A 12764-nucleotide genomic window follows, 5' to 3' on the forward strand; every position below is an offset into this window, starting at 1 on the left:
GTCAAGAATGTGACGCGGATGTTCTGTCTGAGGATAATATAAAAGAAGCTCTCGTGACAAAGACTAAATTATGTATTTTATTCCACTGATTGTATCTTTAATTGTTTAAAGCATAAGAACCTGGAATTACACAGTCACATAATTGGATTTAAGGCACACAATGTACAAATATTTATAAAAGCAGTGTACAAAGTGGGCTGCATATAATTGCATTAAGTATAAAACAAATATACAGGTCACAAAAATGGAGTCCCAAAGAGGAGGATACTATTAAAGTGCTAACAAGAAAAAGATATACATAGTTCATTACATGCATTAAACCAGCCTCGTATTTTATTCCTGTGATTGCCAAGAAACAACAAACATCATAGAACAAAAGTTAAATCAACACTTTGTCCTGCATTGACATCCACCACGTGAGTTTGTTGCACCATGTCCTCTGAGGTTGCTGTGACAGAATAGGTGCCAGGAGAAACTTCAATGTAGATGTCTTTGGAAGCTTGTCTGGTCTTTTTTTGGGGAAAAAAAAAGTTTCATTACTATTTAGTCATCTTAAATTTCCCACAAAAAAAAAAATTTTGAATTTGGGTAAAAAAAATTACATTTCAGTTGCTATACAAATGTACTAGGATTTTTCAAAATATACAGGCAGCCTGGACAAAACTGTAAAATGTTTCTGTCAATACAAAAATTAGCAAGTGCCATACTCATCATTTCATCTAATGTTTCAATCAATGGAAATAATCAATGTGGTGTAATCTCTGCCTCACAAAACTGAAAGTTCCCAACCTAAACGGTTTAGAACATAAACCTGGAAAACATCCATACAACAAGGGTACTCCCACTAATTTGTACTGTGGTACAGATTCCATGTTTCTCATCTTTTCTGACTTAGAAGTTCCCAAAATTCATTTGGCGTGAGGTGTTAGGCTTTGAAAAATTAAAAAAGTTTTCTTCTTGAGGAACAGGAGTCTTCAGAGAGACTGTATGAGGGCCAAGCATAACTGGCTAAGCAACTGCCGTGTGCCTTGCTGCAAGCCTTTCCTCAGCACAGGGAATGTGTCAGGAGCACAAATGAGGTGAGACTGGAAAACTGCTGGATTATTGTTGCTGATGCAATTCACAAGAGCCTGAAGACTAATCACAGTGTTTGACATTCTGTACGAGTCCAAAATATAAAGTAGACTCTTAACTGGCTACGTGCCAGAATGCCACAATCTGGTTTATAATTAATTGTGCAAGTCTCTGTATGCCCATTCTTCTGCCCACCTATACATACATTAGGATTGTGAATGCACTACTGGTTAATCTTCTGTGCCATCACAAAGTCTCCACACCTGATCACAAATTTTAACCAGCTTGATGCAAAATGATAAATAAATGCTACACCTCAATTTAAAACCAAAGTATTCTATAAACTTACACGTTGCTGGCAAGTTTGAGCTTGACTGGGTGTTACAGAGGCTTCAGTCCTCTGGAAAAAAAAAAGAAAGATAGTTTTCTAATGATACAACACAAAAGGCAAATTCAGCCCCTGAGAGATGGGATGCTTTATGTCCATGAAATTTTCCCCTCCACAAAAGGACTGACATGACACTGATCGGTGCCACCAGAAGTTACTCTGCCTCCCCCCTGCAACAGAAGGCTCAGATCAGTCCAGGTGTTCACGTGCCTATGATGTCAAACCACATACATTACTGCAAGCAAGTGTCACAGACACTAGATGGACAACAACTGTCCCATGGCGAGGGAAGGAATAACCTTTAATCAAAACCAAAAACACCTACTTACCTCTTCTTCGGAGGACTCCAGCTCTCTTTCCCCTGCTTGCCTGCCATGGTATCTGCAGATGTGTTTGATTTCATGCTCTTTGCATCTACAGGCTGCCATGAAGCTATAGTACTTCTGGAAAACAATAGAAACAGAGAATTATTATGTAGAGAAGCATCAAAGCCATGCTCACAACTACTGCAGATTTACAATTAAAAGTGGAACTGCACAGCTACTGACCTTCTGTATTCATTGGCTGGTTTGTTCTCGTGTGAGGATGAAAACAATGCCTGGATGTCCACAGGACACCTGCCTTCTGGTACAAAACTCAGCCCTGATTTTAGATGCCTGTCTCCCGATACAATATACAGGGACTCTCTGACACCTCAGAACTGAATTCATGAAAACATCAGAAGAAATGCTCTGGAAACATCTACCTGATCAGGCTCTTCAAGAAAAGCTCTGGTGGAAGAAGTCATAGTCTGTGGGTCCTTAATAGGATGTATATGCAAGCTAGGTGCTTTGCAACCTAGCCAGTGAAGACCGGGTCTGCAGGGCATGTGCAGAAGCAGTGCTCTAAAAGCAGAACACTTTAATACTGAAAAATGAGTTGGTGAAGAAGCTAAAGTGTCTTCAAGGCTGGTACCAGTAGCATAGCAGTTTTGAGAACTGTATTTAAGTCCACAGCAGCCCTCTTCTGGTTCCATAGTAAAGGTACTTCTATCTTCCCCACTGCAAATTAAATATTTGAGTACAGCTCTGCTGCCATCTGTTGTCATGAGAGAACTCCTCCCAGGGTTACCTTTTTGATCACAGGGACCAAAAAGTGCCAAAATATCTATTTTATTTCACTTATATTTTCCTTGTCTGACTGTCAACACTAAACTTGTGTTTACTGTGGAGCTACATCCCAAAGTACATCAAATACTCTGACCTATTGTGTAACGCTTCACAGAGCATCTCTGTATCACAGGTGGTGAGCTGGATTCTTTTACGTGACATCACAGAGCAAAGAAATTAAATCAAACTTTTGGTAAGAAATGTGGGTAAACTTTGGTCCCTTAGTGACTCTAAACAGTTCATCTTAAATCACAATTTTAATCGTTTGCATTCAAGTGCCTAAATGGTTATGTTCGGCTGTGGATTTTTATTTGCACTCTGTAAACTTTATCCATGAACTTGTGGGTCTGAGAATTCTCCCCTCCCCACCCTTTTATGACCCTTCTTTACAGAAGATGACTGAAGCAGTACTGTCTTGGCTGATGCATAAATGTGGAAGTCATCCACTGCTTGTTCCAACTCTAATACTCCTAACAGGGCATAGGATGAGTCTCTATACACCGTTATATTTTTGTTTCATCTTGTGTAAAACTCTACTCTGCCTGAGTTGTTTTAGGATTAACTGGTTACTGTGTATGTAGTGCTTTGAAATGATAAAGGAGTTGCTTAAGAGCTAATCATCTGGGGTGTGTTGAACTACTGTTTTCTCTAATTTAATTGAAGACTTAGCCTCTGTTATTAACTCTGCAGACAAGCTCCCTGCTGCATTATAATAACAGATCCCAAAGCGCATAGATGATGTAAACTGTGATGGAGTTTTCAGAGACTTTTAACACAGTTGTTGGGCTGCAGGGCTGCATTCACAAGGACGAGCTGGCAGAGACAGGTTCCCGGTCTGTCTACCCAGAAGGGTAATGACACCCAGCAGCCAGAGCCAACATGAAAGCAGCGGAGCTGTGCATCTGTATGCCATACCTCTCGATTTCTACTTATCACAAATAAAGATATGGTGCTGCTCAGAACTGAGCCCACACTCCTTATCCAGTAGCAACATCCCAAACTGAGTTTGCTTAAACGATACTGGGGAGGTTAACTCTAAATTCAGAGCAAACGTGTGACACAAAGCAATCCCTCTGCTCGAGATTCAAACTCTCCCCTACTTCCGCCACCCAGAACACACTGCCTCTATCAGCCAGCATAAGTGGTTCATGTTGGCATGATGAAAACAAAGGGTTACTCTGTCATAAAGCCACTCCACAGCAGAGGTGCAGAGGTACCTCGCAGCACCGGAAACAACTCTGTACATAGTGACACGTGACAAGTCTGCGCAGTTGGTAAAACAATGTAATTTGTGACATCATCTGACATTTCTGTCTCTCTAAGCATATTGCCCTTCCACCAAAAAGTGGAGAAACCCTCTGCTAAAATCGGTACCGGTCTACTGGTACTGTCTATGGAAAATGCTGATAGCGGTGTTTATCAACTAAGGTGGTACCAGTTGGTCAAGGATAACACTGGTGAAACCTACAATGTAACCTACCACAGGATGGTGAATGCCCCAAATTTCTTAATCTAGGCCGGCATCACAGGTTCACTGGCTAAGCTCTTGCCATGCAATGAGCAAAACTGAGGTCTCATTTTTGCAGTTTTAGCAAAAGCAGTGCAAACAGGCCTCTGCCAGGCACATCATAAACATTCCCCTTTGCACGAGTCTGGGGGTAAAACCTCACCTCGCATTCCTTTGTGGCTTGATTCATCAAGTTCACAATTGAAGCGAATGCTGCACTGAGACGTTCTGAATCTTCTTCCTGCAATTAAAGACATTTTTTGTAACTCATAATGTGGTGCTCGTTGCTTAGAGGTAGAAAGTGTCAGGTGATTAAACAGCAAAATGCTCGCTAGTGCTGGAGGGCGTCTCTGGGGTGAAACAGTCACGTGTGGCCCTCCGCTGTGGTGCTTAGCTTTAATGCAGCGTGCACAGCGGCCTTCCAACGCCCCCCGTGTGCACCAGGCAAGACCGAGGCACTTGCTACACCCAAGCGGTCACCGGATGGAGCGATTGCCTCACTCCGCCATCCTGCGAAGCACTGCCAATTTATTGGTAAGCGCCCTCCACCGTTTCACGCTGGCTTTGACTAGATAAAACGCAGGGGGAAGTAACCAAGTGTGACGTATTTTAAAATGCCTCTACCTCATTAAAGCACATCTATGGCTCAGTCCCACGCGTATAAATGCACAGACTAGGCCTCTACAGGACACGAGCCATCCTGCCACCATTTAAGGACGCAGCTCCTCGGCGCTCCTTAGTTATGCTGTTGCATTTCCGCCGGCACGGCCACGGCCGCCCCCGCCCCGCCGCCGCCCGCAGCACTGACCGGGGCCGAGGCCGGGAGCCGTCCCGCCGGCCGCCGCCGCCGCCCCCGCGCCCGCTCCAGCACGGCGCGCGCCAGCCCCGCCGTCCGCCCCACGCGCGCCCCCTCCATCCCGCCGCCGCCGCCGCGCGCCGTCACAGTGCGCACGCGCCGCCGCCCCGTCCCTCCCACACCCTTCCGCTGCCGTTAGGGGGCGCCGCCGCCCCGCCGGTGCTGCGCTGCGCTGCCCCGCCCCGCCCCGCCCCGCCCCGCGTGAGTGCCGCCCTTGCCCCGCCCCGCCCCGCCCCGCCCGGTGGCACCGGGGCAGATCCCGCCGGGAGCCCGGTCCTGCGGAGAGGTTGGGGGTCTCTGTTTTCCCCTCACGCCACCACCCCTGGGGCGGGCCCGCGCCCGCGCCCTGCCCTGAGGTAAAGCCACCGCCCCGGGCGGGGGAGGGGCGTGCGGACAGGCTTTCCGTGAGCTTCCCGCGAGCTTCCCCTAGCGGTGCCGCTGCTGGTGGCGGCGAGTCTGTGAGGCGCCCGGGTGCTGCTCCGCGGCTGTCCCCGCCGGGCGACAACGGCGAAGAGCCGAGAGAAGCTGGAGGCTGCTGAGCCCCGGCTCGGCGGAAGGCACGTGTGGCTCGGCGGGCCGGTGCCGGCGTGCCCCGGGGACTTCGCCCCACGGTGGCTGCAGTGGAAAGCGGGGCTCCCTGTTTTTTTTTTTTAACTTATGAGGTACAAAATACAGTAGGTAGTGATGGTTGGCTGAGTGAAACTGGTATTAATTGGTAAGAGGGCAGAGCGCCAGGTGAGCAGCCAGGTCAGACCGCCTGCAAGCTATTACGGCATCTGCTCTCCAAAAGAAAGTCCTTGCACTTTGGTTAGTAAAAAGAAAGCACAAAATCTTTTGGCCTACTGCAAGCAGGATTTGCCAAATGAGCAAATGTGCTCCCTGGAAGCTGCTGCTGGCCCAGGAGGGTTTTCCGGCAGGGCAGCGTGTACGCGGAGGCCTTCGTCAGCCCTGCGGCGTGCAGGGCTGCAGTTGCCTCTTGGAGCTACCAAACAGGCTTGGAAAGTGACTGTGGTTACGTGTAGATTAGAGCCACTCTCTGGCTTTGCTAACCTCGCTTGCACTGAGGTGACAGTAGGAAAGGCAAAATAAGCACAGAAATTTTCTTTAAGTGCAGTATGGCCAAGGTTAACAAGTAGGCCCTGATTTTTCAAGTCCTTCATTCTTGTTTGTGGAGCTTTGCTAGCTGTAATATGTTTGGCAAACAAGAAAAATAATGCTCTCCTAGTTTACATTTTATTATCATCTTCCAGTTGCTTAATCAGAGCAGCAGCCAGCTCCTTTAATAAACAAGCCCTTCACAGGCTGCTTCTTCATTAAAACGCATTGAAGGCCCCAATTCAGTGTTCAAATAAAACTTAATTTTAGGTTGGGTCTCCTGGGGTCAAAGGAAAATTTAGGCAGTTGCCAAGTTGCTTGCGGTCTGGGGGACTGAATGCGACATAAATGGGCGAGAAAAATAATATCTGATAAAAGCAATATTAGCATGTTTGAGATGTTTGCTTGATGTGCTGTAGAAGCAGCCAGAAGCCAGACTGCTTCCTGCTTAACTGGAAGCTGAGCATCTTTCTTTGAGCATCATTCCTTGTTATCGTTGGTCTCCTGGAGAGGCGGATGGGTTGGCTATCTTGCTGCACTTGTGAAATATACTTGAAAAGGCCCTCCTATGTTGTTTTTGTAACGGCGAAAGAAAATTGTATTCATTTTATATTCCTGCCAGGTACTTGTAGCAGTAGCTGCTTGTTCAGGAGGTAAATTACTCCTTGTGTGTTGAAATTTAAACTCCCACCATTTTTTGATGTTCGGTGACACAGTACTCCTTTTGCAGCTGAGTAAATACATCTGTCCCAAGAAGGCTGACAGCTGAAACAGCTTTTGCTTTGAAACACACATTCACATCAGCATCCAGATGAGAGTTACCCTTACTTCCTGTGCGTTCACTCTTTTGAAATATAATGGAGGTTTGTGAAATGCTGGACATTTACACCAGGTTTCTTTGTTGCGTGGGATGATGGATCAGAATATCTCAAGACAATAGATCTTATTTTGTTGATGAGGTGGAGAAAGCCGAGAATAGTTTATCCCGAGTACTCTGCTCTGGGTTCAGAGAAGTATCCTTGTGTAGGAAAGCTCATAAGCATTTGCCTAACACTGAGCACCATTTCAGTTCCACTTCTGTCAATGGAAGGAAAGTAAGCATCTGCTTAAAGTTCAAGAAATGTGCAGTGCTGGAATTTGTATTTCCAGTTACAGAATACACGTGTCACTCTATTTTTCTTCTGTTCCTGTTATCATTTGGTTAGTATATTGCGAAGTTACTTGTTTTATAAATGCTTACATAATACTTCAAGATTTAGGTGCAGTCTTTGTATTTTGCAATACTCATGGTTCTGCTAGCAGCTAGCATCCTGCCTCTTTTGTATGTTTTTTATATCAAACGCCTTGTGCGGGTTTCTTATCTGTTAAACCGGCAGAAGCACGTGGATGGGTCTGCCAGGGAGCTGGTCCGTACGATGCTGTTTGTGGCCTGCGAGGAGTATGTGTGCTTTATCGCTTGTGCCACGCAGAGACCTTCTTCACCCTCTGGTACGCGTGTCGCCCTGTGTCCTGGCGTGCGGAGGGACCCTGGCTGGGGCGTGCCTCCGAGTGGGGCACCTCGGGCTCCACTCCCCAGGGAGCAGAGCATTACAAAATTGGTCAGTAGCTGGTCTGAGCAGGCTGGATTTGAACCGAGGTACCCGGAATGAAGTTCAGGGGCACGCCGCTGCCTCCCTCTCCCCACAGGTACTGTTACTCCGAGGCTACGCCGGGGAGCTTGGAAAACGCGGGCGAGCGCCGCAGGCGCGGGCACACCGCGTCCCGCCGCCCCGGGGGCTCGCCCATGCCCGGCGCCCTGATTGAAACCATCTGCTCGGCGCCCGAGCGCAGGAAGCGCGCCGCTCGCTCTCCTCCGTCCTTCCTTTCTTCCCCGCAAGCGGCTCCGCGCGGAGAGGAGCCCAGCACTCGTAGTTTTTTTGAATAAAAAATAAGCGGTATCGCTCCCTCGGGGTAGAGGGAGGAAGAAGATTGTCAGACGGGGGGCTCGGTTCTCCCCGCCTCCTCCTCTCCCCGTCGCATCTCCCCGCGGACCGGCCGGTCCTGCCCGGCCGCGGCGAGCTGCTCCTCTCCCTCCCGCCTGGCCAGGACCCGGGTTTGGGGCCGGGGGCGGGGGGGCGGCGCTCACCGCTGCGCGGGGCCGGGGCCGGGACCGAGCGCTGCCGGCGGGAGCGGTGGCTCGGCCGCCCGGGGCTGCCCGGCCGCGGCGGGGCTGCAGCCCGGGCCGGGCTGCGCTGGGGGAGCAGGCTTCTTTGTTGGCTGCCGGGTGACTGGTTCCCATTAATCTCCCGCACTGGCCGTGGCCGTCTCCACTTCCTGCCTTTGCATACTTCTCTCTCCCTCGATCTCAGTCCCTTCCCTCCCCCTTCCCTCCCCCCTTTCTTTCTCTCCCTCTTCCCAGCTTCTCCAAAAAAGCTACAACCGCCCGGGCTGCGGGACGGGGATTGCCGGCGTCCGGCGGAGGGAGCGCACCCCTGCGCGCCCCGGTAAGGGCCGGGGAGCCGCGCTGCCGGGTCGGTGGTCCCCTCTGGGGACCCGGGCAGGGGAGCGGGGCTGGGGGGAGAAACGATTGATCGTGCTCCGGCTCGCCGTCCCCGCGCCCTGAGAGCCGCCCGCCTCCCGGGAGCGGGGCGGGCCGGGGATGCGCGGCGGCGGGGGCTCGCCGGGCCCTGCGGCTCCCCGGACCGCGGAGCCCCCGCGGCAACAGAGCCGCCGGCAGCCGTGCCGGTGCGGGCCGGCCCCGCGACCCTGGCGGGGGTCCCTGCCCTGCCCGGGGGGAGCGCAGATGGGCGCTGGGTCCCTGCGCGCGGGGGGAGCGGGGAGTCGGTGCTCCCGCGCTGGTGCGTCCTGTGCCACCGCCGTGCCTCGCGGGACGTTTCTTCTCGCGTGGGTGGTGAGGGCAGAGGCACCCCGGAGGGATAGAGCCCAGGAGACCACCTCGGCGGGACCGGGTTAACTATAACCGGGCTGGGGAGCCAGCCCGCCGAGTGTGGGGGCTCTGATCTGGAGAGAGACGGGGAGCTGTGGCACTTCTTTTCCCTTCCAGTGCCCACTCACATCGTCTGTCCAGCCAGCTGTAATGTTTGCATGCGTGTTGAAAAGAGTAGAGGAGCCACCTGGAATCCAGCGGAAGACTTCAGGATCCCAAGACAGATTTAGCTGAAGAGCTAAGGGAGCTGCTTCAGCAGTTCACTTGGTGGGAAAATCAGATGTACTGCTCTTGGCTTGGTACCAAGCGTTTGCTTTACTAAGGAGCAGCGGGTCACTGCAATCAAAGAGCAGCGGCTACATATGAGAGAGCCTTCTTATGTTTACTTCAGTTTTATCACTCAAATGTACTTTGAATTTTAGTGGTCAAGCTAAATGAAGCCGGATGCATAGTATTATTGGATGGAGTAAGTCAATAGTAGCGTTTTCTACACCCTTGTTTTACTGTTGCACTGACTTTGGGGAATAGGTTTTCTTTCACTTTTATTCTGAGTAGTCAGTCTTTAACTTCAGCCAGATATTGAATAATCCAGTAAAAACCACTTAGAGTGATCAAAACTTGTGGAAGATAAAGGATGAAACTGTTCGTTGTAGTCTGATTTCTGATGATGCAGAGTAGGATGAATTGAGGTGAGGCTGATTTGCATTTGAGGCTTGATAATGTTTTGATTATTCATTATTAATATATAGTCAGTAGATGAAAATATTCTATATAGTGGAACGGTAAGTTAACAGAGCAAAAGTAGAAGCATTTTATGTTTAAGGTGAGATTTGAGAAAATCATGTGTGTTTAGGAATGTCAAAATTGTAACTTCTATTTTGATGATCAGGTTATGCAGGTGGCATAGTGGGAATCTGTTACCAGGCTGAAGGGTGAGAGTAAGATTTATGGCTTTGACCATTCATTTCCCTCTTGCTTTAAGATTAGTCATTTAAAGGAAAACTGCAACACATTTAAGCAATTATGATTACTTTATATGATTACTTTATCAAGCTACCGAAGAATATAGTCAAGCACCTTTTAAAGCTAGCTATGCTGTTAAGAGCAACTAGACTGGCAGGAAACTGCCATCTTGCTTCTGGGGTGGAACCAGTTACCGCTGAGAATATGGAGGAGTGGGGAGCAGGGCTCCTTGGGAAGGGGTGATAGGGTGGGTGGTGCTGGGCCTCGCTGGGGCACAGAGACTGTCCGGCTCCTAAAAGTACATAGGATGTGTTCTCCTCTCATATGCAGAAATAAGGGAGTCCTACCTGGCCTGGCTTTCTTCTGCTCCCTTCAGGGTGCTAAACTCCCCCAGCCAGCTTGCTTAGTGTAGTCACTGCCGTTCCTGGTGCTGGGGAGGAGACGTGCCTTGTGTCCTCTCCTATCTGAACAGCGCGTTTGTGCTGTGGCTGCCAGAATTTGCTCCAAGGAGCTCAGGACCAAGCATTGCCATTTCCCTTTAAGCAAGTGACTTTTAACATATACTGTAGCTCTTTAAGGAGCGTGTGACCCCTTATTATTGGTGACCCTGTAAACCATTGTGTAATCTGTTGACTGTAAGGTACCATGCCAATTTATTCTTGGTTGGGAAGTCTTGCCAGGGACTTGATGGAATAGCATGATTTTATCCACTTTATTGTTTTCATTGTGTTTCACAAACATCTAAGACCCTTTGGGAAGAATCACTGGGGCGGCTGGGCCTCCTTTTTTTAATTGCTGGTTAAATAAATGTTGCCAGTTTAAAAAAAGTAAAGTGGTATGCAGGATCTGAGAATGCCTGGAACTGCTAAGCAGTCATGTTTAGGAAGCAGGACTATTTTTAGTGTAGGGGCATTTAAAGAAATGATACTAGCCCCTTGTGAAGAGGTCACTGCAAAGTGCGCTGAAGAGCCTGCTTTTAACTGGAGAGCAAAACCAAGTTTCCCACAGTTGAGTAAAGCTAAAGAACCAGATTTGTACTTTTCCCACTTAACTGAAGAGGGAGAGGATGGAGTTTTTGTTAGTTTACAGTAGTAGGAGTGAGGAGGCCCAAATTCTTATCATACAAAAAAAAAAAAAAAAATCCTGGTCTTGGTGAGACACTTGGCTTTCTGATTCCCTCCAGTGAGTGTCTGCAGTGGAGATGTAGGACTGAAAGGCATTTAACACTTTCTGAGAAGGGCTGGGAACTGGCAGCTGATAATACGGTGTGGATCCCTTGGGATCTGTGTTTGCGGGAGGTCACAACTCCCTTGAATGGATCCCTGGCTGCCAATCTTATCTATAGCTAAAAGAACTGGGGTAAAACTTTAAAAAAAAAAAAAAAAAAAAAAAGTGTGGGTGTTGAGAACTCAAGGTGATTTGGGATCCTAAATTAATTCTGAATATGGGACTGAGGTTGCTGAATAAAGTACTTTGGGTCCCAAGAAGACTTTCCTCAACTCATCTGCCCGGAAAATAGAAGTACTTGCTTTTGATGGCTTAAGAGAATGTGGTTTAGGTCAAAGTTACCACTGTGTGCTAGATCCATCATGTCATCTATGGGGTTTTGAGTAATCTAGATATGGTTAATGTAACCCAGTCTTTTGCAGGGCAGATGACCAACATCTGGACTGATCAGACTTTCAAAATGTACCAAATGGTAGTTGAGTCAAGTTGCGTTTCGGTCCAAACTTCATTGATGTCTTGTTTAACATAAGTTCAGTTTAGATTACGAATTACTTTTTTTTTTTTCCTTTTTTTTTTCCCAATGCTGAGTGCCATGTGTGTTAGTTTTGTCTCTGTGCTGTAAAGTGTGTGCAACTGTTGCTTCTCAGATTTTTTGGTCTGCAGTTGGGATTTAGTTGGCAGTGCAGATAGAGGCAAGTTTGGGGAACTGAATCCAAATATTTACATTCTCAATTTGGCCTAGTCCTTGTGCTTATAAACACTCATAGTCATATTGAACTTTGGTGAGGTTATAAGTGGCTTTGCTAAGCCTTGGAGAGTCACACCCTACAAGACCTGAAATTCCCCCTTTTGGGAAGAGTTTTGGATATGTTTTTCGGGTGTACGTCCATCAGCTTGTCACTCTTACCCTTAATCCGACTGCAAAATCTTTTCCTGTATCTTGCTTCTTTCTCATGTAGAAATGCCTCATGCTGGTGAGATGTGTCAAGTTAAATGTCATGGAAGAGAAGTCCTGCCCACCTACGAGGTGCTGCGCAGAGTCTGGAAATCCTGGTCTCCTGTGCTGCTCTAGAGCTCTGCCCTGGCAGAGAGGGGCTGTGGTGAAGATCCTCCTCCCTCCGTAGCTACCGTTTTCACAGTCCTTGCTGTTTGGGTGTGCAGAAACAAAGTTTGAGGACTGATTTGAACAATGAGGATGTTTGCTCATGGAGAATCAGATTTAAGTCCTCTTTTCATTTATATAGGCTTTGAACAGCTGTCAGATTTTGTCAGAAACTTTTTATTCACTAGGGACTGAGCCTGAAAGTTTTCTTCTGCATTGGCAATTGAACTTTCCGAAGTCCACCTTACCACAAACTGTAGAGATAAGGATCAGCTGGTACATTAACACTTAATGGCAAAGCCACCCTCTTGTTTGGGTATGCCTTTCTATTTGGGTCTGTTGCTGTTAACCAGAGCTTGAAATTAGATAGTTTAGTTGCAGAGAGCTGGAGACTATAGATAGAGGTGATTGAGTTGCAATGAGTTACGGTAAGGGTTCCTACTCATCAGTTGAGGTCTGTAACTTTGTATTCTTAGCC

The 12764-nt window shown here is 48.2% G+C and overlaps 2 protein-coding genes across 5 annotated transcripts in view; one reads left to right on the top strand and one right to left on the bottom strand.

Annotated features, from left to right (window-relative positions):
* Positions 1-45: 45 nt before the first annotated feature.
* AKIP1 (A-kinase interacting protein 1) lies at positions 46-5033 on the bottom strand. Of its 2 annotated transcripts, none has more exons than XM_076343374.1 (5): positions 4926-5033; positions 4281-4358; positions 1792-1905; positions 1424-1474; positions 46-509 (listed from the first exon to the last, which is right to left on the bottom strand). In XM_076343374.1, exons 1-5 carry the CDS (start codon positions 5031-5033, stop codon positions 366-368), a joined length of 495 nt encoding a protein of 164 aa, XP_076199489.1. In that variant the 3' UTR covers positions 46-365. The 2 variants fall into 2 exon arrangements, with proteins under 2 accessions (XP_076199489.1, XP_076199490.1); XM_076343375.1 differs by lacking the exon at positions 4926-5033 and adding an exon at positions 4742-4897 and having other exon boundaries at positions 47-509.
* A 3438-nt stretch (positions 5034-8471) lies between these two features.
* The window catches only part of DENND2B (DENN domain containing 2B), a 182632-nt gene continuing 178339 nt past the window's right edge, over positions 8472-12764 (top strand). For 2 of the 3 annotated variants that reach the window (XM_076344035.1, XM_076344036.1), the window contains exon 1: positions 8472-8551. The gene's annotated coding sequence lies outside the window, so the exon portion shown is untranslated. The remainder of the gene's footprint in view (positions 8552-12764) is intronic. The other variant, XM_076344038.1, reaches the window with a different exon arrangement.

Source organism: Aptenodytes patagonicus, chromosome 7, assembly GCF_965638725.1.
Source record: "Aptenodytes patagonicus chromosome 7, bAptPat1.pri.cur, whole genome shotgun sequence".
NCBI classification, from domain to species: Eukaryota; Metazoa; Chordata; class Aves; order Sphenisciformes; family Spheniscidae; genus Aptenodytes; species Aptenodytes patagonicus.